This window comes from Rattus norvegicus, chromosome 10 (assembly GCF_021556685.1).
Source record: "Rattus norvegicus strain SHRSP/BbbUtx chromosome 10, alternate assembly SHRSP_T2T, whole genome shotgun sequence".
Lineage (NCBI taxonomy): Eukaryota > Metazoa > Chordata > Mammalia > Rodentia > Muridae > Rattus > Rattus norvegicus.
Window position 1 is genome coordinate 61647681 of NC_141543.1, and position 23747 is coordinate 61671427.

At 41.7% G+C, this 23747-nt stretch overlaps 2 protein-coding genes across 8 annotated transcripts; one reads left to right on the top strand and one right to left on the bottom strand.

Annotated features, from left to right (window-relative positions):
- Nucleotides 1–3034: 3034 nt before the first annotated feature.
- Nucleotides 3035–15149, bottom strand: Derl2 (derlin 2). 4 transcript variants are annotated; one of them, NM_001399430.1, is given in 7 exon segments: nt 3035–6056; nt 8419–8509; nt 8755–8950; nt 9817–9910; nt 10983–11056; nt 13683–13748; nt 14528–14641. In NM_001399430.1, coding segments are annotated over 7 exon segments (720 nt in total). In that variant the 5' UTR covers nt 14621–14641; the 3' UTR covers nt 3035–5950.
- Nucleotides 14966–23130, top strand: Mis12 (MIS12 kinetochore complex component). Of its 4 annotated transcripts, none has more exon segments than NM_001395047.1 (3): nt 14966–15110; nt 20785–20946; nt 21347–23130. In NM_001395047.1, a coding segment is annotated over 1 exon segment (621 nt). In that variant the 5' UTR covers nt 14966–15110; nt 20785–20946; nt 21347–21379; the 3' UTR covers nt 22001–23130.
- Nucleotides 23131–23747: the final 617 nt, after the last annotated feature.

A 23747-nucleotide genomic window follows, 5' to 3' on the forward strand; every position in this document is an offset into this window, starting at 1 on the left:
AACAAGAGGGGACGATAACTGCAGTTCCATAGGATCTTGTTGGGTAATGTTGCCCTCCTAGACTCTTACGTTATGCCAAAGCAATTTCTTTCCAATAAAATTGAGTGTACCATCTCGGCCTCCAACGATAGATACGTTTTAAGAAAGTTACTTATTTTTGTAAATTCAACGAGGAACACAAACATTTACTGTTCTAAACAATGTAAGTTTTAAGGCACCTACTACAGATAGCTCCAATTTACAAATGTAGAAAGTGAAAATTTCTGAAACTAAAATCATTCGGATGCTGCAAAGAATTTTAAAAAATGTTACTAGTGGGGTTGGGGATTTAGCTCAGTGGTAGAGCGCTTGCCTAGCAAGCGCAAGGCCCTGGGTTCGGTCCCCGACTCCGGAAAAAAAAAAAAAAAAAGAAAGAAAAGAAAAGAAAAGAAAAAAAATGTTACTAGTGAGTATCTTAAGTTACAGAAAAGTGAATTTTATGATTCTAATATCATGTAATTTCCTCACAAGAAATTGGTTCTCATTAACTGAGTTCTTTCTGGCTGCCAGTCTTTCCATCGCTGCATAGAATGACGGTCCTGAGGGATCCGCTCCATAGCTGCCTCAGTGAGGCTCAAATAATACAAGCAGAAGAGAAAAAAAAAATGAGTGGAACTAAAATTGCCCTCAACTCATCTTCCAATCATATCTACCAGATTCTCATTCTTTACACGGATTTCCAGCCCTATTGTACACACCTCAATCAGTGGGATTATTCACTACTCCCGCAGAAAACTTGTATATAACCAGTTCTTTCCCATTCCAATTACAAGCTCTTAGATGCTTTCCTAATTCAACACAGAAAGACAGGCACGAATTGAATGGTTAGCTTTGCTCTCTCATTTTTGGTGGCGTGCACTACTTGGAGGCCAAAAAGGGTGTTGGATCCCTTAGAATTGCAGGCACAGCCATTTGTGAACCTCCATGTGAGTGCTTGGGGGACTTGGGTTAAGTCCTCTTAACTGCAGAGCCAGTTTTTCCTCATACGAAATGTGGTGTCCTATAATTCTCAACTCATGTGAAGGATGTCCATCAAATTTGGTGTGTGGACCTGTTTCGTTTTGTTTTTTTAAACCCCAGATGTGGACCTTTCTGTCTGTTGTGGAATCTGGTGTGGCCTGTGACTTTGGTCCTGTTGAGTGAGATGCTTTAAAGCATTTTAAAGAATGTCTGGGGGCTGGAGAGATGGCTCAGTGGTTAAGAGCACTGACTGCTCTTCCAGAGGTCCTGAGTTCAATTCCCAGCAATCACATGGTGGCTCACAACCATCTGTAATGGGATCTGATGCCCTCTTCTGGTGTGTCTGAAGACAGCTACAGTGTACTCATATAAATAAAAATTAATTAAAAAAAAAAAGTCTGGGTCCCCCACAAAACTTTACTACACCCAGATTCACCAGAAAAGTTGGGTAGGAATGGGGTTAATGACCCTCATCTGTTATAAAATCAGGAGTGCTGATAAACGCTTTGTTTGGAAGCCCCAGTCCTGCACCTGCCCATTGCCATCATTGGTCCACGTCCATTCAAGGTGAGTCATGGCAACTGAACTTAAGCTATGTCAGATGGGAACATGGCACTTCTCTGTACACTTATCAAAATGTCATTTACAACATGACCTTAATAAATGTATCTGAGAAGCAAAAAACAACTACCCCCCAGCCCAGACAGAGTTTTTATTTAGCTGCTGACAGTAACTAGGGGTTACTAAAAAGCTGTCCATGTTGGGTGTGTTTAGGATGTACACTAAGAATACATTGACTTGGGGTTAAGAATGATTACTGCTCTTTGAGAGAACTCAAATTTGTTCCTAACACCCATGTCAGGCTTCTCACAACCTCCTTAAAGCCCAGCTCTATTAGATCCTGTACCTCTAGCCTGAAGGTATCCCAAACTTATGCGCACATACCTAAATAAAGACACATATAAGTACATATAATTTTAAACAGTAAAAATAAACCTTACAAAGAATATTAAATTGGCATGTTCATCATCCCCCCTGCCCCCCGTGTTGATTCGGGCATGCAATCAAACCCCTACAAAGAAAAATAACTTACATCAAGTTATGGACTTTGAGTAAACAAAATAATAGAGAGTTGCACATTCCAAGCAACCTAACATGGGAGTATTATATTCCTAAATTACAAGAGTCCAGTTAGGTCATCTAAGTGACCTCGGCAAGCAAAACACCTCTTAAAAATATATATACATTGTGTGGTGGGGGGAGGAAGAGAAAGAGAGCGGGGAATAGAGGTCAGAGAACAAATTACAGCAGTTGCTTCTCTCCTTCCGCTATGTGATGGCCTAGGGATTGAACTCTGGTCTTTAGGCTTGGTGTTATTACCTCTGGAGCCATCCCACCCCACCCCCAACTGCTCCTTTATCTAGAAGGTCCCACTAATCACATGCGACAGTTACCATGCAAGTCATTCTTTTTCTTTTAGAACAAGAAAAGCGAATCAAAAATTTTGGTGTTTATAAAATATTGGCTCAGAGTTCTATAAAGTGAGGGTAAAACATAACACTTCTATAAGGAACTCATTCCTGGTAACCCATTTATTCAGAAGACTCAATGATAAAATAATCAGAGTTGAGAACTTAAGTCTTTCATTACATGCTGCTCACATGCCCTTCAGTGGCAGTCTGAAATCTGCTGCCCCAAATCACCCTCTTGTGGTTCAGTGGCTTTCATATCGAGAAGCTAACAATACTAAGTAAGTATTCAAAAGACTATCCTGATTATTCCTCCGAAAGGTGATCTGTCAGCACATTTCACTCTTATCTGAGGTGGTCTCTTTATACAAGTAACTCCCTGGTCTGCCCACGACTATACCAGCTCACAGTCATCTTGGATGGCAAGGGCGTCAAACCATTGCCCTCAATCATGGTCAGTTTTGTCCCATCCTGTTTCTGGAAAGAATATTAAACCTCGGCAACTAGGTACAAGTTTGTATACATACACATTGATATTTTTCGTAATTAAAAATACAAGATAATAGTTTGCTGATCAATAAACAAAAGTATTTATTCAGCACCCATGTGCCAAGCACAGTGCTAGGCACTGTGGTGGATACAAAAATTAAGACATAGTCCCTGCCCTTAAGGAGCTTACATTCTCATGAGGGAAACAAAACTAACATACATGTAGCAGCTAAGAACAGTACAAGACAATATATGATTTGGTATAAGAATTTTAGTACAGATTTGAAGCTTCGTAAGGATTTAAAGAAGACAGTGAAGTAGACCTTAGTTTTAAGATTTTAGTGTCAGGGTCTTGAAAGACTGAAGAAACTTAAATTGACGTCCCTGCTAGGGAGAAGTAGGAGAAGGGCTCAGAGAAAGACACAAAATATGCATTTGATAAGGGCTAAGAAATGACTGCAGACTTCGGAGCAGAGTGGCTCAACGATACAAGCAAGGTTCAAGAGCTTTAATGCAAACTCAAAATACTTAAGTAGCTTAGTCATCCTGAAGAGGATGGAAGGGCAAAATCTTAGCTAACACAGATAGAACTCACCTGTGAAAGGAAAATATAGCCACAAAATAAAATAGTGGCCGAAGGCATGACAACTCTAGGAAGCATGTTACACAACATGCCAATAGCTCCAATGTGTTTCCTAATTCCCAGAGGACCCTAGAGACAGTGTTATGGTTCCATTTCAAGATCCAGGATGTGGACACTTTGCCTCACGCAAGTACAAAAGAAATATAAAAGACGGGAGGACACGGAATGGCAGAGAAAGAAGTGGAAAAAACAAGTAAAAATTCATAGTGAAAAAAACACACCGAAGTATATAAAATCTATCTCCTATGGAGACGCAATTGGCATGTCCATTCATTTTCAAATGAACATATACTGTATTCCTGTAACAACGAAACAAAATGCCCTATGCTTTTGGTGTGCTTTTCGGTTATTTCTGGTACAGTCAATCTAGGAAATGGCTCAAACTATATTCATGTAAGTTTCAGTGGTCACAGAATCCCATAATCCGACCTCACTTTTCTGTTAACTCACATCACAAAAAGAAAGTTTGTTTTGGAAGAATCAGAATCAAGAGGTTTGTTGGGGAAGTGAGGACTTTTCCTTATGTCCCAGTGAGCACAGGGATCCTGTCAAACAACCCAGGGCCAGAGATGTGCCAAACTACTGAGAGGCCAAGAGACTGAGATCTGCACTGCCAGGAGACGGTGTGGCACACAGCATGGCATTTTGCCACCAGGAATTCACATCCTAAAAATCAGAGACCGCTTTAGGCTATACATCCAAAATACATTTTCCATTTTTCAGTCATTAATATGTACAGGTATTCACTGTTTAAAATGTTTAAAAAGCTGGTGAAGAGATGTTAGAATTAAAAATCGGTCACAATTACTCCATTAATTAGCTACATCTAAAATTAACTAAGGGAAAATAAATAAAACCTCAAAGAAACCCATTTCTGGCTTAAAAGCAAGCAATAATAATAAAAATAAATTCCTAAAAGTTACTGATAAAGCTTTCTTGAACAAAAAAAATGATAATCAAACTTAAGAATCCCATAAGGATCATACAATCTAGGATTGTCATTACGCTTTAAAGATTTTTAAGCAAGACAAAAGCAGTCCCATTGGCCCCGTCCCATGAATTTACAATGGTCTTCAGCTCTTTACTAGGACACAAGCCACACTTGTTCCACTCCTTGTCAGATTCCACTTAGTCATTAAAATACGTTCCGCTTCAACTCTATCTGGAACTTTCCACCTCAAATGTTTACTGTAGCTCACTTAGCCTATGTCAACCCTTGAGAAAAATCTCATCTGAAATGCAACTGAGCCTAAATAGGAGGCTCCAGTCTGGGGCGTCCTGTGCCTCTTTGATGTTCATGAAACACACTCTCTTAATCATCTTTCTGAGTTCTGACAGAGCAGCACGCATGTAAAGCTGTTGAGTCGGACGAGATGAACCATCTTTGACAAGTATTCACTGAACCATCAGTGTGGCTGTTTCCAAAGACCCTGATTTCTACTGGACTGGGAAGGTGAACCAGGCACTTGGGCCTGGAAAGGTTTTGAGCTTTTCCTGAAATGAATGACAAGAGGACTGCATGCCCAACTGCTGCCCACTCTTACTCCTGTGCTTTGACAAAGGGTGGCCACTGCTAATCTGGGTATTTCTTAGTAGAGACTCCAGCTCAAAGAGATGTCACAGTTGTTTTTGTTTACAGCTGGCTTCTCTACAGTCAGATTCCCTGGCTACAAGAAATCACCTGCCCTTCTCCCTCCTTCTGTGGTCTAAACTTGAAGCTTCATAGTTTTCAGATGGAGAACTATCTGAATGGCAGAAACCAATCTTCTTCCCACTGAGGCTAGCACTCTGAACTAGAACTAGTCAGATGTACATAACAGCTGTGCATTTCCAATCTTGAAATGAAATCCAGTTGAAAGCCGTGGAGACGTGAGGGCAGGCACGGAAACTGCTGTGTTCAAACATACGCAGGAGAGCTAGAACACATTAAAAGATCACACGAAAGCTTAAATACAGTGTGAGAGAGATGGAATTCAGTTTTATTTTGTCCTCTCTGTAACTTCCATTTACACCACGGCCTTGTCTATCAAAGAGGAGGAGGAAAACCTTGCCTTATGCCACCAAGCTCAAGTACCCACGTACTTGTTAGAGACACCAGGCAGGGTATCTGTTTCTCCAGTTTTTGGCTCCAAGAGGTTATACTTTTAGTACCAGCATAGTGAGGAACCCCTGGCAAACTGCTGGAAATGTCTTCTGTGTTAGTCAGTGTACCATCCCGTAAAGTGCTTCTGGAGTTAAAAATATGTCAAGCTGTCAAAACTGTCGACGCTTTTGCAACAAGGGATAAAAGATCCCAATGGACATTTCACTGAGTCTTTCTCAGATGGGTCTCGTAATTGGCACAGCTGCTTTACCCTCCAAGGCGCTGGCCCTCACCCCAGGCGAAGCCTCCTGGCCGCTCTTCAGGTAGTGGGTTGTAATTGGGATCCTCATCTGGTGTATCAAAAATAGTCCTCCTAAAACACAGAGACCATTTAGTGCCAGAGCCACCTTAGATTGGAAGTGCTATAGAGCAGTACCCACAGGGCTTCCACAAACAGGTAAGTCTCGTCTCTGCCTGCCACTAAGAGGTATCATCCCTTGACGGCTCTATACTTACTTACATTACATTAATATTTACCTCTCACACTAATTTTTACTATGGAAATGCTGATGATGTACCTGGAAGAGTCAACTTCACAGTCACATAAAAAGAATGGTAGTTGCTGGATGACAGAAATAGGGAGTTATTGAACGGGTAGTTTTAGGATTACAAGATAAAAACCTAAGGACAGTGGCCATAGTAGCACAACACATACACCACCACCGAACTGCTCATTTCAGTGGCTAGGATGCTGAGTTCCATGTCGGAATGTGTGGACTCAGTTACAGGGACATTTATCACTCCAATTACAGAAGGAAAAGCAGTAACTGATGGTGATGTCCATGATTAAGGGAGTAAAATAATTATGTCAAATATGAATCACAGACTATCATGCAGGCACTAAAATTCTGTAGGTCATTTATAGTGGAAAGGTAATTTTCTTTCCTTTTCTTCTTTTCCGAGACAGCATTTCTCTGTACAGCCCTGGCTGTCCTGGAACTGGATCTACAAAGCAGACTGGTATCAAACTCAGAAATCCAGCTGCCCTGCCTCCCGAGCTCTGGAATTAAAGGTGTGCACCAGTACCCGGCTATGCAAAGTAATTATTGCACATTAAGAAAGGACATTTTAAGAAAATGTATACACAGGCGCTAAAGAGATGGCTCACCAACGAAGCCCTTACTACTCTTGGAGAGGACCCAGGTTCGGTTTCCAGCACCCACATCCGTGGATCACATGGTTACATGTAACTCTGGTTTCAGGGGATACATTGTCCTCTGGCTTTTGTAAGCATATGCATCATGCATACTGTGCATATAAAAATGCAGGCACACAGCGCTACAAACACATTTATGAAATTAAAATTTTTAAAAAGTCAAAATCATATACTATTAAAAACAGTGTATACAATTACCCAATCCCAAGTGGTCAGCCCCAAACACAGCTGCTTACAAGCAGCACCAGATGGACTAAATAGGCAAATAGCTTTGGGGTATGTCTGTATAGTAATTAAAGAGGAGGTCATGACCTGAAGAGTCACAGAAGGAGTTGAGGGGAAGAAAGGTAGAAGTAGAGATGATGCAGAAACAGTAACCATGTAGGAAATTGCCAAAAATGTATCTAGAGTGAAAGATGCAAGGCTGCTTATCAAAACCAGTCCAGGGGAACTGCTATGTATAAGTGGAATTACCAAAGACTTACTTCCTTCTGGTTTTTTGTTTGTTTGTTTGTTTGTTTTGTTTTTGATGATGTTATTGTTAATTAAAAAAGTTTTTCCCCCAATATGGCCTCTTGGAATGTTACCAAGGTTGGCATCAAACTTTGAATTCGTCTGCCTCAGCCTTCAGAGTAGATGGGCAACAGACCTATACCATACCTCAGCACCTCGCCAGCTCCTTCTTCTTTCTAAAATTTACTTATTTTCCATTTTATTTCCTTTTTAAGGTTTATTTATTTGTGTATTTTATGTATACAGGTATTTTGTCTGCATGTACATCTGTACACGAAAAGAGGGTATCAAACCCATGGGACTACATTTATGGACTACATTTATGTTAGCAGCCAGTGGTTGCTAGGAATTGAACCTGGGTCTCCTGGAGGAGCAGCTGGTTCTGTTACCACTGAACCATGTTCATCTTTTTCACTTAACCATTCTACAACAGAGAACTTATAGCAAATCATAACCCCTCAATAGAACCCCTTTCATATAATAGTTCCCAAGAACACAAAATTCTAGAGCAGAAAAGGGTCTTATGAATCAAAACTGTAGCTCTAAAACTGAAGTATACAAATGCAGAGATGTACTCAAGTCACGCTGCTTGCTGGTGGACAAGCCAGTGTAGCTTCAGGTCAAAGCCTTTTCCATTCTGTTCCCTGTGTCTCCCCACTGCCTGCTTTTCTGGTCATGAGCTTGTCCTCTGGACTGTGCGCTCATTCTGCTCTTCGTGTCTCTCTACTTGGACAGCAGCTTTCGCAAAGCCTGCAGGCTCCTCTCCGGGACACGAGTCCTAGTGCTCATCAGGACAGTAACCGCAAAGTCACTCCATGATGTCAAGAGCTGAGTAATCACAACCAAGGCCCAATCTGTTCCTGGCCAATCCAGAAGCTCCCCATTGCAGACATATTGCTCAATCTGCAAACACTTACTCATGTGAACCAGGTATCGAGGAAGCCCAAACTAAACTGCGATCACGGTTTGTCTGCATGAAATGTGAAACATGGAGTTAAATACTCACAAAATAGATGGCGTTTTCAGAATTCTTATTCCACCAGGCTGATTGGGAAATATATCTTCCAAGAAAAAATATATATGCCCAACTGCAATACCTATAATCAACCAGAAATAAAGGATAAAAAGGAAGATTAAAATTTTAAGTTTAAGTTTCCTATTATCACATAATTATTTAGAATAATTATTTAAAGTAAATCAATGAGTTAATATCTTTTAGCTATAATTATTAAATAATCATGTAATAGCTATATATGAAAACTAAACAGAATAAACATGAACGACATGATGGTGAGTACATTATCAAGGAAAATAGTAGAAAAAGTAGCGGTGAGACACTTACCCAAAAGGTCCACTATAATCGAGTTCCCCAGCAACAAGGAGAACCCCATGAGCACCCAGGGCAGAAAGGGGGCCTGGAAGTTTAGAAGACCAAAGAAGTTCATGCGGACATATGGGTTCCGTCGGCTCCACACGTAGACCAGCATTATTGTAAAGGCCTGGCCTAAAAAAACTAAGCTCACAAACAAACCAAAAAGCTAGCAATGGCATTAAGGAAAATGTCAGCATGAAAGCATCCTAGGGAAGGCTAATGAAAGAGCCAAAGGTTGCCCTTCAATTAAGATCTGAGTCAGGAAAGCCGAGTAGTGACATTTTTAAACTAAAAGAAGAAAAGCCTGAAATTAATTGCCCAAGGCATGTAGGCAGAAACCGGCTTGGGCTGAATTATCTGAACTATACCTAACTACAAACTAAAATTCTGCTTTTTAAAAAAATTCACCTATTTTATGTATGTCAGTGTTCTGTCTTCAGACACACCAGAAGAGGGCACCAGATCACAGATGGTCGTGAGCCACCATGTGGTTGCTGGGAATTGAACTCAGGACCTCTGGGAGATGTTAGCCAGTGTGCCTAACTACCTCTCCAGCCCTAAAATTCTGTTTTGGTGATGCTCTTCCCTTTGACAGTACAGAGCCGCTCATTCACCACTAACACCTGAGGTGTGCAGGCTGGAACAAAGCCTAAGGCAAGCCACACCTAAGTCTGATGAGCAGAACAAATTCTCTTTTTAAAAACATTTGTATCAGTCTTGACGGTGACTTAATACACGTCTTCTTACCAACCTAGTTGAAAAGTGAAGTCAGCGGTGAAGTTACTGAGATGCTTCAAGATGACCACCTGAGTTGAAACTTCTTACCCAGCAGAGGCTCCTGTCCAACCTCTGGGCTTGCAAGCTGTCCAGGGGGCTAGGAAATGAATAGTAGCTCCTGAGGCTACCATCTTGACATCTCTGTTTGTCTGTTTGTTCAAAATACCTAGTGAATCATGGGAGACAGATGAGAAGCTTGAGGGACAGACAGTCTGTTCTTTAATATTGTCCTATATGCTATTTGTTGAAGGATACAGTCATTAAAAATCCACCAAAAAGGAACATAAATACAAAGTCTGCTGTCCGACCTCGGAAGGAGCCTTCTTCTAGCATTCGACAATAACGATATCTTAAGTTTCAAGTTAAGAAAATATTAGGCATACACATATGAAGAAGATAAAATGTCACAAACCACTGAAACATATTTGGGGTTTATACAATCTGTAAACAGTCAAGCTGCATTTCTCTAAGAATGTCTGAAGGGTAATATGATTTTTTTTACTCCCTATCAAGCATTTTAGGCAATGTCAAAACTAGCACCATGTTTTCCAAAGCCTGACACTGGCTGGAATGCTAATTCAAATACTGCCATGAACACGGTTCCAATAACCCTTACATCCCTTCCAACTCAGTGTTGTCTTTCCCATGCTCAACTACTTGTTAATTTGCACCATATTTGGCTTGCAAATTTAGAAGAAATCCCTGCAAAGAAGCCTTGTGTGATAACTACTTCTAGGCTGGCAGGCTAAGCATCTCTATTTCCTAGTCAATAAAAACTATAATGAAAAACCTTTCATTAGAAACTTATCATTCTGATATTCTATGCAGGAAACACAAGAAGCCATTTTGGGCCGTAAGTCCCATCACCTCTAAAGGCTCTCTGCCTCCCCCAGCTGAGCAGGACTGTCTAGGAGGAATGTCTAGCTCAGCACACCCAATTACCATCTGACTCTTCAACTACCATGGTTCTTCCTGTCTGTAACCAAACCTAAACACGTCAAGCCAGCAGACATTCTGACATTGGCTTTTTAGCCTTACAATCAAAGTCCCCACTCTTAGAAACCCACTCCAAAACCTGGGAAAATCCTGTTGCATTGCCAAGGTTTCAGGCTTTTGGACTACTGTGCCAGCTGGTGCTGATGTTATTTTACAAATATGCCTAAAATAAATCACAATTTATGGACACTAATATCTTTTAACAGTTGGACCCTCCCATATGAACAAGGAGTTACAAACAGTTTCAAAACATTATGATGATCTGATTACAAACTACAGACCCAGAAGCCATAACTAAAATTTTATAAAAAATAAACAAGAGTAATAGTTTCAACTTACTAAGTTTTATATGTATACTATATCTATATTATATACATACTATGCGAGCTAAAGTTTTGATGTTGACTCCATTTAATAAAGGATACAGAAAAATCATGTTAAACAAAAAATTGAATCCAACTGGACCAAAAAATAAGAAATTGGTGATTAGCCTCCAGATCTGCAGAAGGGGTCAGGTGGGGGGAATCAAGAGAAAGACACATTAAATAAAATACACGACCAAGAAACATTTCTATACTGAGATAAAAACAACATGACTCTGAGGCTCCAAAGTCCTAGGTGGGGCACATTCAAATGGAGCACCCAATCCAATTCTGGGTTTGTTCCGTGCTACACAAGTTTGTGTGTGTGCACATGTGTGCGCATGTGTGCACATATGTGCGCGCAAGGGACTAATTAAGACTGTAAAATTTATATGGATAGAAAAAGAATTCAAAATCATGATTATCTCCTATTAAACAACACAAAAATCCACACGATGTCCCTGAGTAAAAGCTAGGGTAGTGTACAAAACAGAGTGCTTTTATATGTGTAGTCACCATAATCTAAATGAGGAGTTTATAGGTACTAAAAATTTCAGGGATTCAGTATGTAAAGCTGCCAAGAAAAGTTTCTGCGTTAGCCACACACAACATTCTGATAGAAAAATCCTAGGGTAAACGGCCAGGTTCTGGTTTGAAGTCAACTTCCTTACAAGACAGAATTCATGCTCTAAGAGACAAGGAAAGATGCAGGGCAGTCTCACCCACTCAGCATACAACTACTCACAAAGGGTTACATAATTTACTGTCATATGTGGGATAAGCAAGAAAGCTGGTGTGGCCATCCTCATTTGACAATTAAGGGATTTTAAAACTTATGGCTTGCCCAAGGACAAACAGATAGGTGGAGACTGTGAAAGCAAATCCAGAACTCCTAATCCCAAACTTAATGCAAGAATTTAACCTCGGCTAGGGATGGTTGCTCATGTCTATAATCCTAGCACTATGGAGTCCAGGCAGGAAGACCACAGAATTGTTAAGGTCAAGAGTTGTCCAGGCTACATAACAGACCCTGTCTTTAAAAAAGAAAAAAAGCACAGTGATGGACTCCAAGGAGGCTGAGGCAGGAGGATACCATGAGGGTCATGCCAGCCACAACTACAAGATAAACTATCTCAAAAAATAGACAAAACAAACACACACACACACACACACACAAACCAAACCAAACCAAAACAAAACAAAACCCAAAAACCAAAAACCAAACCAAAAAAACGAAGAACCTCGGCCATTAAGCCAAACAAACCAGAAGGAAGCAATCTTAGCAAAGGTCACAGACATCTCAACTTGGCAAAGTCAAGGTATCAGAGGACTGACTGCTTCATACACCCTTAAGCCCTTGGTCACTGGTAATTTACTTGTGATAATTAATACTGACAGATCTAGTCACTCAAGACAAACTCTGGGTTTGTCTGTGAGGGAGTTTCTAGATTCAGTCACCCAAGGTGGGAAGGACATTAATGAGCACCATTCCACAGTCTAGGGTCCTAGGACAACTAAGTAGGGGAAAGTGAATTGAGCAAGGGGACCAACTGCCTGAAGCTCTGGATGTCACAATTTCCCAACCACAATGGACTTTACCAACAAACTGTTAGCCAAAACAAACTCTTTCTTTCTTAGGTTGCTTTGTCAGGAATTCTGTCACAGCGGAGTGAAAAGGAGCCAGCACTCTATTCACATGCAAACAACTCAGAGTTTATAGCACTCTCACGCTAGTGAGGGCACTGTACAGGGAAGAAGCTGTCTCTGAGGGTAGATAAAAGCAGAGGTTTGGAAGGCAAGCTGGAGTTCTCTGGGTTCAAAGGCAGTGTGACACATCTGGGACAGGGAAAAGCATCAATAAGGACCATTGAGGTCTTGCCTCCATATCACCTAGAGTGTGAATGACCATCCTGCCATGGAAACACACTTCTCTTCAGCATTTTAATCACTGGAAAAAGACTTCCTCAAACTGTAAAACATACTTCTCTTTAGCATTTTAATCAATGGAAAACGACTTCTTCAAACTGTAATATAGAAAGTCAACATTCTGTTTTAGATAATGGTATAAAATTCGATAGTATAATCTGACTTCTAGAAGACAGACCAGTGATAAAAAACTGAGTTCATGAGCTGGACCTTGAGGAATAACAACAGTGTTAGGTGTGTCTGGGTGGTAAATGGACAAAATAAGGCTATCCTGTCAGACTCCCTAGGCAGCTAGCTCGATAGTCTATTCTCAAATCACATTATTATTACTGCTGTTGTTATTGTTGTTTGTGTGTTGAGACAATTCCTTGATATGTAGTTCAAGGTGGGCTCAGGTTCCTGACTACTGAGATCATAGCCACATTAGTTCTTAACTAGTTGTAGTCAAATATAGAATCTCAACACATCAAAAACACACTAAACAGAGGATAAATTCGAAATTCCCACCCTTAGCATTCTTCTTAACACAGTGCTTCATAGCCCAAGCCTATCTAGCACTTGCCATCCTCCTGCTTACTCTGCCTGTCCCTGGCTCCGCCTCTGGCAATTCTAATTTGGTATAGGATGAGTTTACAAATACCTAGCAGCTCTTAAATGACTCTGGAGTCCAACCAGGTTGTGGAATTCCCTTTTTACATCTCAACAAGACTTGTAATCAGAGATTCCCCCACTGGGTTATTTTTTGAGACTGTATTTGACAGGATTTACTACTTAGTAAACAATGGGAAAAAAAAAGATAGTGAAAATATTATATCATAGTTGCTATAGACCACTTACTTGAAAGTGCTTAAAAATTAATTCAGGATTGAAGTATAACTGAAAAGGTGTGATCAATTCCAACTGCTGAAATGGAAAAAAGAACTTCTTGAAGCAGATCAATCGCAAAACAAAATTCCAGCATGAACAACAAAGAATGAGTAGCTCTAATAATTTCTGTCCCTTGGAATAAATTTCTGTCTTGCTTGTGACAGCTGGTAAGAGATTCTTTAGAATTTGCACAACCGTTTTGTATCAACACACGATGTAAGTTTTATGTTGCAATATTTGAGGATGCTACAAGGCAGGCGAGTGGGAATATTTTAGAGACAAGACAACAGCATCTTTTACAAATCTGTGCGTCACGTGGTCACCACCTCAAACAGCTGGGTGAGACAACTCGGGAATAAGAGATTTAAGACCCTGCTACCATTAGGACTAGGTACATGCGGCCAGTTATTTATATCCACAGGCCGTCTTTTGAAAGATGTTTCCAGAAAATTCGAGATTTCTATATTCAATATAATAGTCTGTGAACCTAGCGGACCTAACTCCCACTAGTCACCTGGACATAGCTAGACCTCTCAGATACATTTTTGGGTGGGCGGCTCCCGCAGTTCTGATTCACTACAGGTCTGGACTTCATCTGTCTGAAACTGACCTGGCCCCTCAAGAAGGAGCACACCCTTCTCAGGTCACTGGCTTGGCACCCTTGGGAATATCCCAAACCCTAGAGTCAGCTCCGGATGTCTCCACCCACCCCTGGGACCAGACCCACTGGGCTTCTCTGCGGCCCAAACCCGTTTTCTGAAGACGCAGTCATAGCTAGCCTGGAAAAAAGAGGATGTGGCGCCACAGCTGCTCACCACGGCCGCAGTGGTGAGGACGCAGGCGGTAGTGTAGGCGCGGCTGACCGGCGGGATCTGCAGGTACTCCAGCCGGAGACTCTGGTACGCCATCTTTCCCACCGCGCCTGCCCCCCCTTCCCCTTCCGCCAGTATGCCAGGCGGCGGGGCGGACTCAAAACTGGCCTCCAGCCTACCCACTACTGTCCAATCAGCGCTGTGTACTCGGACAGCCACCAATCGCTGGCGCCTTGGGGCCGCTCACCCACCAATCAAGAGTTGCGCCTCTGCGTCGGCCCATCCTTACTTCTCCGCCTACCAACGCAGAGAGAAAGTACCAGCTCCTTCCGCCAATCCCTGCCGGCCACAGCTAGCTTTCCCTCCTTGTCTCCTTCCTTTTGCCAATCGCAGTGCCCCCTTTCGACCCACGGCTAGCCAATCAGGAGTGCGATCCATCCCGCCTTTGCGTTCGTTCGCAGAGGCAGGTCGCAGTTGATTCTGAGGAGCCGGTGTCGCCGCCTTATTCCAAGCAGCTCAGTGTAGTTTGAAGGAAGTGGCGGGAAGCCGGTGTGTGGCGGACTACATCACCCCCGGGATCGCTTCGGTAGGGGCTGTATGCTAGCTGAGGAGGAACGGAAAGGGCGGGACCGGAGGAGTGGCCTCGGGGCAGCGGAGTGTTCTTTAGGGAATTCCTCCGGTCCGGCCTGGCTGGGCACGGAGACCTAGAGTTCCCGGCATGCCCCGCGGCTGTGAGGTGGAACGGGAGCTGGAACTGCCGGAAGCGCTCCGGGTTCTGCGGTTTCTGGGCCTTGTCTGTGGCGGTGGTAGGCTCTGAAGTCCCCTACGTTCGTCGAGACGGTGTGGGAACTTTCCATGTTTATTTACAGCCGCAGGAATTCAAATCTAGCAGAGAAGAGGCGGTAGATGAATTAATAGCACTTGGGGGGGGGGAGCGAAGGAGGGTGTGGCTGCTTCTTCAGGGATGTGTATTCGAGCTGGCTCTTGAATCTGCCTCTAATGCATTGTGTTGGAGCAAAGGCTATCTTGATCGTGGCAGACATATTCAGTAAGTTATAAAGAAGCATTAAAATCGAGGGACTGTGACTGTCAAGACTGGTAAGAACCAAGTAAAAAGTGGGAGAGAATAACATTTAGAAGTAAGACTATAAGGCTGAACGTAGTGGCACCGGCCTGTGTCTCATAGCCACTCTGAAGGCTGAAGCCAGAGGATTTGTTGCATCCTGAAGTTCTAGGCCAGTGTGGACAACGTAGAGGAGAGTGGGAGCAAACACGGGAGAGGTCTTAGCAAATTCTTGTTAAAACTTCATCTTTATAACTAATGCCTCATCATAGCATTGGTAGTGTCTAACAGAGAAAAGCAGAATTTTTCTCAGAACTGGAAGTTTGGATGTAGGAGTTTGGTTATATATCATGGTGCATCAATCCAGGAATGTTGAGAACTTTGAGGGAGAGTTAGAGTGCACACTTAAGAGAATTACTGGGGGGCTGGGGATTTAGCTCAGTGGTAGAGCGCTTACCTAGGAAGCGCAAGGCCCTGGGTTCGGTCCCCAGCTCCGAAAAAAAGAACCAAAAAAAAAAAAAAGAGAATTACTGGGTGCAAGTTGTCAGTAGATATACCCATCATTTGGGTAATTTGTAACGGATGACCACCTAGCTATTATCTTTAGCTAAAATATAATGAAAATACCTTTTAGGAAAGCCATCTCAATATAAACAACGCATGTGAAGGTAGAGGAGGGGTGGAGGTGGTTTCAGTGTTCAAACAGTATGTGAAGCCAGATGGTTTTAGTATTTAAAATACGGTGTGGGACTGGGAATCTAGCACTAGAGTGCTTACCTAGTATGTAGAAAAGCCCTCTGCATACCTCTTAGCTCTATAGGAAAGAAAAACAAGTTTATTAACTACCAAATTCACAAAAGTTAGAGTGTTAGCAGATCCAAGAAGTTCTTTCTGGTCTATTCCAAATGATTGTAAACCAGCTTAGACGTTCTGAGGATGTTTTGGCAATGTTTAGTGACATTATATATGCAAATATGTAACAAGTACCTCAGAAGATATAGAAAGATCTCCATCATCATCAGCTGACATCGTCTCTTATGACTAGAAGCTCAATTAATACCTCTAAGGCTCCTAGCAATTGAAGTGAAAATCAAGAACTGTTTTGAGACCCTATTTTGAAATACAAAAGATGTCTGTCTTCCTGTACTAGTTCTACATATGCAAAATCAATTTTTCTAACCCATTAGTTATGAGCATAAAGAATATCCTGTAAACTCAGGCTTCTATCATAGGCCAAACAAGAGCAGATGCCACTAAGGTTGCATCCTTTGGAGGGATAACTAAATATCCACATCTCCCTACTCAGATGACTTTGTCATTGTGTTAGAGCAGTTGGGGAATGGCTTAGTCTCATTGCCAAGTTAGAGTGAAGACACCGACACAAAGTACACGTGCTCTACGTAAAAGAATTTGTAGCCTTGAGTAGCTGTTCTCTTACAACACAGTTTCTAAAAGGTGGTTATTGTGTGGGTGTAGTCATGACTCAACAGTAAAGAGCCCAAGCTGCTTCTTCCAGAGGACCTGAGTTTGCTTTCTAACACATGTTCAGTAGAACTCTGGCTCCAGTCCATCTGACACCCACTTCTGGCCTTCAGGGGCACCCATAAGCATGTGGTATATGCACATATAGGCTTATACACACATAAATAATAAAATGAAATATTTAAAAAAACTTACGGTTTAAAATTGAAAGAGCTTAAGTATTCTTAGATGACCCAGTGACTGAATAGAAAGTAGTAGACAAAAGGCAAAATTAAAAAGATGATGTCTGATAAGGGAACTGCCAAATAAGAATTTAAAAGGTTTATTCCAACTATAATGCAGACTCTTCTGACTTTAAGGTCATATCTTATGGCATGTTTTTCTGATTTTGTTCCCAACAAAGTCTCTTAAATATATCTCTAATTTATGAATCTGTGTGCCATGTCTGGCATTAAAGGATTATGCAAACAGGTATCATAAAACAGATTCACAAATGGATAAATTAGTAAATGGTAATTTAGAAATAAGAGTAGGAGATCACTGATTAACATTACTGTTACTATTTGAGAGCTCTTGCAAATGTAGTCTTAGGTGCTTTGAAGGTAGGAGAGTGAATTGCCATAGAATACAGTGCCTTGATGTGGACTGTATTAATCTTGTGGCTCGCCAGCAATTATATCCTTAGCTGCACCTGCAGAATCTTATAATGGAGTATCAAGGACCAAGTCAGAAAGAACCTCAGTAATCTGTTTCAGTGTCAGTCTGACTTTTACCTGGTTCCTAACTTTCTTTTTATTTTTTATGCATATGGGTTTTTTTCTCTTTATTTTTTCTTTGCCCGCATGTAAATATATTCACCACACATGTGCCTTGTTTCCTTGGTGGCCAGAAGACATTGGATTGTCTTCGACTGGAGGTAGAGACAGTCGTGAGCCACCATGTGAATGCTGGGAACTCAACTTGGGTCTTACACAGTAACAGTTAGAGCTCTCAACCACTGAGTCGTTTCTCCATCCCCACTATTGTTTCTTTGTTGTTGTTGTTGTTGTTGTTGTTTAATTTTATTTTTGAAATGTATGTGGATGAGTGCTTTGTTTACATGTATGTATATGCACTATGTATGTGCCTGGTCTCCTAAAGAAGTTAGAACAGGACATTAGATCCCCTAGAACTACAGTTGTGGATAGTTATGACCCACCATGTGGGTGCTGGGAACTGAATCCAGGTCTTCTGCAAGAATAGGTGTTATTAACCTTTGAGCCATCTTAAGACATTTTAAATTTTAAATTTTAATTTATTTTTATTTTTTGTGTTTTGAGTGTTTGCCCACATGTATGTGTGCCATACTGTGTGCAGTGCCTGGAGTGGTCAAAAGAGGGTGCTAGATCCCCTGGAACTGGAATGATGGGTAGGAGCTGTAGGAGGGAGAGTAGTAGGATTGGGGAGTGTCCAGGAGACAGAAGAGTAGGGTCAGAGAAGACAGTTGGTATAGGAAGAGAGACGATTGAATGGGGGCTAGAGAAGGGAGGATTGAACAGAGTGAGAACAGGACACAGTTGAAAGTGAATCGGGTTAGCAGACTGAGGAGAGAAGACAGTGACAGGTGAGCCAGGAGAAGCTGAGCTGAGACAGAGAAGACACTGTTAAGAGACAGATAAAAAAAGAAGAACCCATGAAGAATCCACAAAGTAGCTAAAAAGGAAAAAAAAAAAGATTAAAAGCTACGATTATGAGATTTTATGTGGATTCTGGAAACCAAATCTGGGCCCTCTGCAAAGAGCAGCAAGTTGACTAACTGCTGAGCCATCCCTTCAGCTCTGCTCCTCCTCATCTTGATGTGTGCTCAAAAGTCTGACTTAGTTCCTCAATTATTTGGTTGGTGGGAAGGACTGTCTTATTTTGCACTGTGTTGGTCCTCCTAACACTGCAGTTGCAAACATAGCACAGGTCTAAGAGGAATGGGTTTACTTCCATGTATGACTGACTTTGTGTCACCCTTTCCCTTCTCCCTTTTGGAACAGCACCTTACTAAATTGGCCAAAGGTTGGATAGGGCATGGATGTGGGCCATGGGCTGGGAAGGAGGAGAGATGATAGCTGAAACCCTTAAAAGGAGCATGTTTTCAATAGCATTTCTGGTAGTAAGATGTTTGAACCAGGGTCAGGGATATACGTAGCTGATTGATAGAATTTTACCTAACATGTATGATGCCCTAGTTCAGATCCCAGCATTTAAAAAAGAAGTGCTAGAACCCAATGAAGTGTTTGACACAAAGAGCATGGGCACTTTATCTGGGATATATGTATATGATAGAACTGCTATACTTCTGTGGTCAGAGTCAGTCAAGTAAATGAGCACAATAATATGAAATGACAAGGACATTAAAATGTAATATGTGTATATGAGTCTGTTTGCAGGGGCTGGAGAGGTGGCTGTGTAGTTAAGGGCTCTTGCTGCCTTGGCAGAGGACCTGAATGGGATTCCTAGCACTCACATCTGGCAGCTCACATCTGTCTGTACCTCCAGCTCAGTGGACCTAACACCTTCTGGTTTTTTTGTTTTGTTTTGTTTTGTTTTGTTGTTTTGTTTTGTTGTTTTGTTTTTTTTGTCTACATCTTCATGAAAGTGAAGATAAAAAGTGAGTTCTAGGTCAGCCAGACCTACTTGTCTAAAAACAACATAATTTTTCCCCCAAAGATTTATTTATTTATTTTATGTATGTGAGTACACTGTTGCTGTCTTCAGACACACCAGAAGAGGGCATTGGATTCCTTTACAAGTGGTTGTGAGCCACCATGTGGTTGCTAGGAGTTGAACTCAGGACCTGTGGAAGAGCAATTGGTGATCTTAACCACTGAGCCATCTCTCCAGCCCCAACAACACACATTTTAAGAATATAGTTCTAGCATCCTGCTTCTTGGGAGGCTAAGTAGAAAAATCAAAAATTTGAGGCTAGCCTAGGTGACATAGTGATGCTCTAGGAGCATGTTTTACCCTAGTAGGAACATAATCTATGGTGTTTAAGAAGTAAAACTTTCCAGTTCAGAGATAATGTATGAATAACACTACAAAAAACAAATTTATTTATATAGCTGTATAGTTGTCACCTTTGTGTTTTAAAACCAATATATATGTAAATTTTTAAGGGTGATTGTATCCTGACTTCTCATAAGTTGTCCACACTACTGGATAATACTTTTTTTTTCTAGTTAATTCTTTAAAAAATTCATCTGGTAGTTGAAGTTGGAGCTTGTAGATTATTACATTAAGTGCTCTTACCCAGGAATGCCAAGGTTAAGTAAGCTCCCATGGCCATAAGGAAATGGATATCATGGTTGTCCATGCTTACACTAGAAAGGAATGCCACTCAGATCCTTGAAAGAAATGATGGTATAGGCTTGACCATTTCATCGGATTTTTATCAGCTGGTTAGGGTAGAAGACAAGGGAACTGAGGACATTTATAATGAGGTAATCAGAATGGTAGAACATGGGTCCTAAAAGGACTGGGGGAAGAAGTTAAGTGGAAGGACTGGAAGCAAGAAAGCGAAGGTTGGGGGCGGGGATAGAGGAAGGATTGTGGGAGACGCAAAGTGAATGACAATTAGACTAGCACACAGGCAGTTGAAGATGTAGCTAAGTCAACAGAGTGCTTATCTAGGCCCTGGGTTCTAAACCTAGCACCACATAAAAAGTTGGGCTTGTTATACTCCTAGGATCCCAGCATTCTGGTGGTAGAGGCAGAAGGATCAAAAGTTCAAGACCATTCTCGGCTACATCCCAAGTTTGAGGCCAGCTTCAGCTACATGAGACCCTGTCACAAACGAAAGAGTTTAAGGCCAACCCATAGGCTGCACAGCAAGAAATTGTCTTAAGAGGTCAGTGTGATGGGTGTGGGATAGGGTGGGCAGGGAAGGACAACATGTAGATCATTGAAGCTCAGAAGACAAGGTCTGTAGGGCATTGAGACTGTTTATTTAAACTTTTAAAGTTGCCTCAAGATAACAGAATTGAGAAGACTGGGCTTGTGCCTAAGTCTTCAGTAGTAATAATTGAAGGAAATGAACAATGAAGAGGATATGGCTTTCCTATATTTGACTCAGATAGGCAAGGGCTGCTTCTGTCTTTCGGTGGACAGTTAAGGCTTGAAGAGACTTCAGGTATCAAAGGAGCACTCCTTAGTTTTTATTTGCTTTCTTTGTTTCTCAGTAATGAGGTTTGTTACTTTCCACTGGTGGTAATGTCCAAATGAAATTTTTTTTCTTTTTGTACTTGCAGGTTTTCACAGCTGAAGGCTCAAGGTAAAGCAGGATGTCTGTGGATCCGATGGCCTATGAGGCCCAGTTCTTTGGCTTCACCCCACAGACTTGCTTGCTGAGGATCTACATAGCATTTCAAGACCACCTCTTTGAAGTGATGCAGGCTGTTGAACAGGTTATCTTAAAGAAGCTGGAGGGCATTCCAGACTGTGAGATTAGCTCTATCCAGACTCGTAAATGCACAGAGAAGTTTCTTTGCTTCATGAAAGGACGTTTTGATAACCTTTTTGGTAAAATGGAGCAGCTGATTTTACAATCGATTTTGCAAATTCCTCCAAACATCCTGCTTCCTGAAGATAAGTGTCAGGAGACGAATCCTTTCAGTGAAGAAAAATTCCAGCTTCTCAAACAGGAAATCAAAGAGTTACAGGAGAAATATAAGGTTGAATTATGCACTGAGCAGGCCCTTCTTGCAGAATTAGAGGAGCAAAAAACTGTTAAAGCCAAACTCAGAGAGACGTTGACTTTCTTTGATGAGCTTGAAAACATCGGCAGGTATCAAGGAACTAGTAACTTTAGGGAGAGTTTGGTGTCTCTGGTCCAGAACTGCAGAAAACTCCAGGATATTAGAGATAATGTAGAAAAAGAGAGCAAAAGGCTGGAAACACAATAATTTCTCAGTAGTGAAGAGAGAGCATGTAAATAGATCGCTTTTCTTTGTTTACTCTTATGTTTAAGGTCTTTTGGAGGCCACGTTCCCCTCCTTTCCTAGGTTACACAAAGCCAGTCAGGAGATCGGTATTGCTGCAGGCTCCAGGTCAGACTTCTAAAGCAGAGTTTGCGTTCATTTGCTTTTCTCCCTCTGAAACTTGAGTTGACCACCCTCACATTTGGTAATGACTTCAGTTCTTTTGTAACTGTACTGTTAGGGATGTTATAGTATGATTTCAGGAGGGAATAGAATCCTCATGGAACTGGATGCTTCTGTGTAAACCTGGTCTGGGTATTTATTGAGTATAACCATGAAGTACATTAGAGCAGAAAAGCTAGGCTGAGGCATAGCTGAGTGGTAGAGTATGCTCGGCATGTGGGTCCCTCGGGATTTAACATGGGAGAGAAGCAAAAAGAGGAGCAGGAAGAAGGAAAAGCAAACAAAGGACAGCAGGATACAGCAGAGGTGTGGGGGTCAGGGATATGGGATGGTGTATATTGCAGTATGAGAAAGGGCATGTCTGATAATGTAAGATTCAAGTCACACATAGAAGGCGTTAGCCTCGTGCTTATGGGATTATCCTAGGCAAAGAAAACAGTAGAAAACCCATAAGGTAGAGCATATTAAGGAATTCACACAGCTGGAACAGATATGGAAGTGTAGGAAAAGGGGATACACCTGTCCTGTTCCAGGCTAGTTTTTGTAAGACAGACAAGGGCTGATGAGATGGGTCAGCAGGTAAAAGTACTTGTAGTACAAGCCTGCTGACCTGTGTAGGATTCCTAGAACCTACTTAAAGATGGAAAGGAGGCTTGACTCCACAGATTGTCCTCTGATTGCTAAAGGTACACTGGCATGTGCACTCCCATCTCCCACATTGTGTATGCACACACAGTGATTTATATATCTTAAGAGACAAGCAAAACCCCTGTGTATGTGTGAATGTGTACTATTAAAACTGACTCCTGAGGGGTTGGGGATTTGGCTCAGTGGTAGAGCGCTTGCCTAGCAAGCGCAAGGCCCTGGGTTCGGTCCCCAGCTCCGAAAAAAAGAAAGGGAAAAAAAACAAAACAAAACAAAACAAAACAAAACAAAAAAAAAAAAAAAAAAAAACCTGACTCCTGGCTCGAGAGATGGCTCAGCTGCTAAGAGCACTGACTGCTTTTCCAGAGGTCCTGAGTTCAGTTCCCAGCAGCTACACAGTGGTTCACAACTGTCTGTAATGGGATCTGATGTTCTCTGCTAGTGTGTCTGAAGATAGCTACAGAATACTCATATAAGTAAAATAAATCTTAAAAAAAAACAACAAGGGGCTGGGGATTTAGCTCAGTGGTAGAGCGCTTACCTAGGAAGTGCAAAGCCCTGGGTTCGGTCCCCAGCTCAAAAAAAACCCAACAAAACAAAAAAAAACTAGCAGGGGCTGGAGAGATGGCTCAGTGGTTAAGAGCATTGACTGCTCTTCCAGAGGTCCTGAGTTCAATTCCCAGCAACCACACGGTGGCTCACAACCATTTGTAATGGGGATTCGATGCCCTCTTCTGGTATGTCTGAAGACAGCGACAGTGCACTCATATATATGAAATAAATAAATAAATCCTAAAAAAAAAAAAAAAACCAAAAAAACAAAAAAAAAAAAAACTAGCTGGGTTTCATGTACACCATTGGTCCTAGTACTCGGGAGGCAGAGGCGAGTGGACCGCTTAGAAGT

What these genes read in the sequence shown, in the direction of transcription:
- Derl2 (XM_087569226.1), bottom strand. Translation starts at nt 14,620, where the DNA reads ATGGCGTACCAGAGTCTCCGGCTGGAGTACCTGCAGATCCCGCCGGTC. An exon ending in TAATTTTTAAGCACTTTCAA is followed by an intron (nt 11,057 to 13,682) that starts GTAAGTGGTCTA and finishes CCCCTTCTGCAG; the next exon opens with ATCTGGAGGCTAATCACCAA. An exon ending in CTGAAAACGCCATCTATTTT is followed by an intron (nt 6,057 to 8,418) that starts GTGAGTATTTAA and finishes TCTGTGTTTTAG; the next exon opens with GAGGACTATTTTTGATACAC.